Source organism: Leptonychotes weddellii, chromosome 5 (assembly GCF_054177405.1).
Source record: "Leptonychotes weddellii isolate Sample4059 chromosome 5, ASM5417740v2, whole genome shotgun sequence".
NCBI classification, from domain to species: Eukaryota; Metazoa; Chordata; class Mammalia; order Carnivora; family Phocidae; genus Leptonychotes; species Leptonychotes weddellii.
The window spans coordinates 156204864-156210863 of NC_138373.1; the positions used below are offsets into that span (position 1 = coordinate 156204864).

At 37.4% G+C, this 6000-nt stretch overlaps 1 protein-coding gene across 1 annotated transcript in view; it reads right to left on the reverse strand.

Moving 5' to 3' along the window:
* Positions 1-6000, reverse strand: part of SMC1B (structural maintenance of chromosomes 1B) — a 63621-nt gene that overhangs the window by 29819 nt on the left and 27802 nt on the right. The window contains exon 12 of the mRNA XM_081822644.1: positions 1555-1701. Coding sequence (XP_081678770.1) covers positions 1555-1701 — 147 coding nt within the window. The remainder of the gene's footprint in view (positions 1-1554; positions 1702-6000) is intronic.

Genomic DNA, 6000 nt, shown 5'->3' on the forward strand with positions numbered 1-6000 from the left:
TTATAATCAAGATGACCTTTTAAAAAGCTACTGAGATTTGCATTATGGACAAGCATGTAATTAGTTTTTTAAAGTGTTTCATGGATATTCTAAATAATATCTCACATTTACTGAGCACTTACCAGTGTTCTATCAAGTTTACATTTTTTAACCTACTTAACCCTTTCAACAGTGCTGTGAAAGATGTGCTATTGTTATCCCCACTCTCAGTTCAGGGTCCAGGAAGGAGGCTGACTACAAAGAAACCAGGGTATGATGGAAATATTCTGTGATTGTGGGGGCAATTACATGACTACATACATTTGTCCAAACTTACTGAATCACCCGCTTAAAATGGGTGGCGGTTATTGTATATAAATTATACCTCAATTAACCCAACAAAAGTCAAACAATGTATTTACAACATATATGACTAAGAACTAATTTACTCATTATACAAATAATTCTTAGAGTAGGTAATAAAATAATAAGCAACCTAATAGAAAAATGTGCATAGGAGATAAATAAGGAGTTTGAAGAAAAAATTACAAAGAACCAATAAAACAAGCAGAAATGCTCAATCTCAGGTATAATTTAAGAAATGCATACTCAAACAATTGGGTCATATATATATATTTTTACCAATCAGACTGGCAAAGATGGAAATATCTGCTAATATTTCGTGTTGCAATCCAGGGACATACACTACTACAAGTGTTCTTTTGATGGGAACTTGGCAACATCTAATAGTATAAATACACATATGCTTACACCCAGAATTCCACATATAGGAATTCATCTTAGAGATATATTTATACAAATAAAGTTATTTTAAATAATAACAACAAACATTTATATAGTACTCACACATGCCAGGCACTGTTTTAAGTATTTTAACTGGATTATGTGATTTAATCCTTAAACTTAAAAGGACGATACTTTTATTATACCCATTTTGCAGGTGGGAAACTTAGGGTACAGAGAGGTTAAGTAACTTGTCCAAGGTCCTACTAAGTGCCTAGTAAGTGGCAGAACCAGGACTGAAACTCAGGCAGCGTGGCTACAGAATTTATACTCCTAGGTACTGGTTATTCTCCTTCTCTGAAGAATGTTTAATGATGCCTCGCTTGTAATAGCAAAACCCAAAATGTCCATTATTGGAGACTGGTTAAGTAAACACAACCTATACAATGAAATACCAGGCAGGATTCAGTAAAAATAAGTGGTTCTCTGTATGCTAAGATAAAAACATGTCCTTGTTATAATGGTAAATGTAAAAGCTTGTTGCAAACAGTATTTGTAGCAAAAGCCCATCATAAAATAAACAGGAAAAATAATACATATACTTGCATATACAGAGGAAATTTCCAGAAGCTATATATCAAACTGTGTTTAGCAAATATCACTGAGATATGAGGATAGGTAAGAGAAATATTGTCTTTAACTTTATTCTATTTTGCTTTACTTGAGTTTTTTTAAACTATAGGCATGGTACTTTTATGACCACAAAAATTAATTTTAAAACACAATTATTCTACAGCTTAGTATTCCACAACTTTTACAGCATGGGCTTACCTTTAATTCCTGGATAAGCTGGGCTCTTCTGTCTCTTAAGTTCTTTATCTCCTTCTCATCCCAGCATCTAGCTTTGTATTTTAAGTCACTTGACCCTCCAGAGATCACCCCAGATTTTAAAAATAATGTTCCATCAAGAGCTACTGTCTGTAAAATTAAAAATATTTTATCCTAGAGAAATACATAAGGAAGATAAAAATAGAATATAATATGGCAATTTTTACAACTGAGAATTTATAGATGAGAAAACCACTTACTGAAATTTACTAATAAAATACCTAGTTTATGAAGGGACACTAGCCAATAAACAAACCACAAATAAAACATCCTGTTTTGCTAAAGCCCAAAGCAATTCTAGACAACAAATTAGCAGCAGTTAAAAAGATCCAAAATAAATTGTATATTGGGGTGCCTGGGTGGCTGAGTCGGTTAAGCGTCTGCCTTCAGCTCAGGTCGTGATCCCAGGGTCCTGGGATCGAGTTCTGCTTTAGGCTCCCTGCTCTGTGGGGAGCCTGCTTCTCCCTCTGCCTCTCTCTCTGTCTCTCATGAGTGAATAAAGTCTTAAAAAAAAGAATCTTAAAAAAATAAATTATATATTAGCTCCAAACATATTCAATATTGAGAAGCAAACACCAAGGATATTTGTATTTAATATCAAGTAGTTTGCATTATGTAATCCTATATTTTGAAGAATTTGTTATCACATCAATGGCATACTATGAAAATAGCCTTAGCAACTTTAGGATACCAAACATAGCGCATTCTCCAAGGTGCGTATGAAACCGGGACCAAGAAAAAAATTTAAATGGAGTCAAAGGTATAAAATAGCTTCAGGTTTATAGTCTTGTGATTATGCTTTATGGAATAAATGATTCTCAATGTCTTACAAATGTTTCTAATTATTTAACGAAAGCAGGAGGGGACCACCTGTGGAAGACTAAAACCAGCAATGTGAGCTTAGGGAAAAAAAGCCAACAAACAGGAGTCTCATTCATTCCTTCATTCAGACAAACTGTCCCTGAGTGCTGCTGTGTTTGAGACATTCTATACTGACACCGGAGCGACCAAAGGGAATGACATATGGTACTGACCCCCAGGGAATCATGCTAGTAGGGAAAGAAACATAACATTACAACAGAAAGTAAGGAGAAGCTAGAATCATACTCAGAGTAATCTGGAAGCATAAAACTGGGGGGTCCCAACCCAGACCCTCCACAGAGAGCTTCTCGAAGAGGGGAAGATTTTCATTATATCAGAGGAACTAGTTAGAAGTTAGTTATATTTAGCAGAAAACAGTTTCTTTCTCTCTCACAATTACAGAAGTATGCATTCCAGGGTTTGTATGGTGGCGCCATAGTTAACAAAACCCAGACTCCTGATATATTATTGCTCTGTCATCCTTAGTATTTGGATTACTCTTCAAGGGAGATAGCCTTTTTATTTTCTGGAAGGCCTTAGGGGCTCCCTTCCTTCCCAGCTGTTAGCCTGGCAATGAGTTTGCTCATTGGGTCTGAAATGGCTCTTTGGAAAACACTAGATCTTTACTGGATGGCAACTGCAGAGGCATGGAAAGTGAGCTCCTAATGGGAAGTTCTCTCTGGTCAGGAAGGCAGTTAGTTTCCCTGACCAGGAAGCCCACTGTTACACATTCCACTGACTCCTCCAACTTCTCCATAAAAATGTCAAGTGGTATGGAGGCAGCATCCCTCTCCTGGAACACTTTTAGCTCATGTTATTTTTGCCTGGCCAAACCATACCTCTCTTGAATGAAAGATGAAGATCCACATAGGCTCCTCTGCTTTTAAGTTCTCCATAAAGCTTACTTTACTATGTGACTATGTGTCACTAGTGATGTGTGTGTCAGTATCTCTTATATGACAATTTTCAAAGTCATTCTGTAGTCCAGGAGAATCCTACAGCACCAGCTATCATGTCTATGCTTCAAGAAAGAAAGTAAAAGGGTTCTATTAAGAAACTTTCCTGGCAGGCCTACTGATGACTGCCATTTACTTCCAGTGGCCCCTCCCAGATGTTACACAGTAAGATCAAGTTTCTGTTAGCATGGATAAAAGGGAGAGGGATATTAAGCAGGCAGCTGCAGTCTCTGACACAGACAGGTAGAGACGCAGCCAGGAAAAGGACGGGGCAGAACGTTGGCAGTGGCACACAGACACCTGAACAGACAGTGTGTGTGCATGTGCCACAGGGGTGGGGTAAGGAAAGAGGGAACATAAAGAGTTTAGACTTCCTAGAAGGTAAAGTGAGAGTTAAGGAATAGCTTAGAGGTGAGGCCAGTAGGCAGGGCAGATGGTGGAGCTCTTTGTGTGCCGCCATAGGAAGAATGGGGATTGAGTACAACTGAGGACTGAGGGGGTTTTTGGAGGGCACGGAGTCGGATTAGCACTGAATGGGGTGATAGCACCAGGAGAGAGAAATGGTCAGACAGGAGTTTTGAATAGACCACTCTGGCAACTATTTGGAAAATGGATTGGTCCAAGTGAGTTAGAGGTGATGGTAAGAAATCAGCCAATAATAGCTAGGATGAAAAAAAGGAAAAAGATTTGAAAAATGTTTAGGAGGTATAATCAGAAAAGCCTGGAGATTAGAGAGGTTACAAGGAAATCCTTGAGGAAAAACCAGAACTTCATTTGGCTAGAAGAGTAGTACCAAAAATTAAATACAGGAGATCAGGATTTAGAAAGAACATAAATTTAGACATGCTGATCTTTCAGTAATTGTGGGCTAATATTTTATTTATTTACAAGGTGTATTTTGATTATTTTCTGAAAGAAATTAGATTCTATAAATTATAATAAAGATTATTATAATAAATATAAATATGCAATAAGATAGCTACAAATACTAGAGATAAATTATAGTAAGTGAAAAAAGAACCAAGTATAATAATCCAGATTATTATAATGAGAAATCACTGAACTCAATTAAGCAGGTAGAAAAAGAAAGATTATTCAATATATGATGTTGGGGCAGGTAATTATCCATTTAGGGGGAAAGTTAATACCTACATCTAACAATATACATCAAAATAAATCCCAGATTAAAATTAAAATACAGAAGTGATACCACCAAAAAAAGTGAAGAAAAGTTAAGTAACTATATATTTGATCTCGCCATCCCGATCAAAATTCCAATGACATTTTTCAAAGTGCTGGAACAAACAATCCTAAAATTTGTATGGAATCAGAAAAGACCCCGAATCGCCAAGGAAATGTTGAAAAAGAAAAACAAAGCTGGGGCATCACGTTGCCGGATTTCAAGCTATATTACAAAGCCGTGATCACCAAGACAGCATGGTACTGGCACAAAAACAGACACGTAAACCAATGGAACAGAATAGAGAGCCCAGATATGGACCCTCAACTCTATGGTCAACTAATCTTCGACAAACCAGGAAAAAATATGCAATGGAAAAAAGACAGTCTCTTCAATAAACGGTGCTGGGAAAATTGGACAGCCACATGCAGAAGAATGAAACTCGACCATTCTCTAACACCATACACAAAGATAAACTCAAAATGGATGAAAGACCTCAATGTGAGACAGGAATCCATCAAAATCCTAGAGGAGAACATAGGCAGTAACCTCTTTGACATCGGCCACAGCAATTTCTTTCAAGATACATCTCCAAAGGCTAGTGAAACAAAAGCAAAAATGAACTTTTGGGACTTCATCAAGATAAAAACCTTCTGCACAGCAAAGGAAACAATCAACAAAACTAAAAGACAACCTACTAGATGGGAGAAGATATTTGTAAATAACATCCAGTAAAGAGTAGGATCTAAAATATATAAAGAACTTATACAACTCAACACCCCAAAATAAAATAATCCAATTAAAAATGGGCAGGGGCAGCTGGGTGGCGCAGTCAGTCAAGCATCAGCTCAGGTCATGATCTCAGGGTCCTGGGATTGAGCCCTGCGTCAGGCTCTGTGCTCAGCAGGGAGTCTGCTTCTCCCTTTCCCTCTGCCCTGCCCCTCCTCCCCCCATTCATGCTCTCTCAGATAAATATATAAAAAATCTTAAAAAGAATAAAATAAAAATTGGGCAGAAGACATGAACAGACATTTCTCCAAAGAAGACATACAAATGGCTAATAGACACACGAAAAAATATTCATCATCATTAGCCATTCAAATCAAAAACACATTGAGATACCACCTTACATCAGTTAGAATGGCAAAAATTGACAAGGCAAGAAACAACAAATGTTGGAGAGGTTGTGGAGAAAGGGGAACCCTCTTACACTGTTGGTGGGAATGTGGAACCCTCTTACACTGTTGGTAGGAATGCAAGTTTGTATAGCCACTTTGGAAAACAGTGTGGAGGTTCCTCAAAAAATTAAAAATAGAGCTACCCTATGACCCAGCAATTGCACTACTGGGTATTTACCCCAAAGACACAGATGTAGTGAAAAGAAGGGCCATA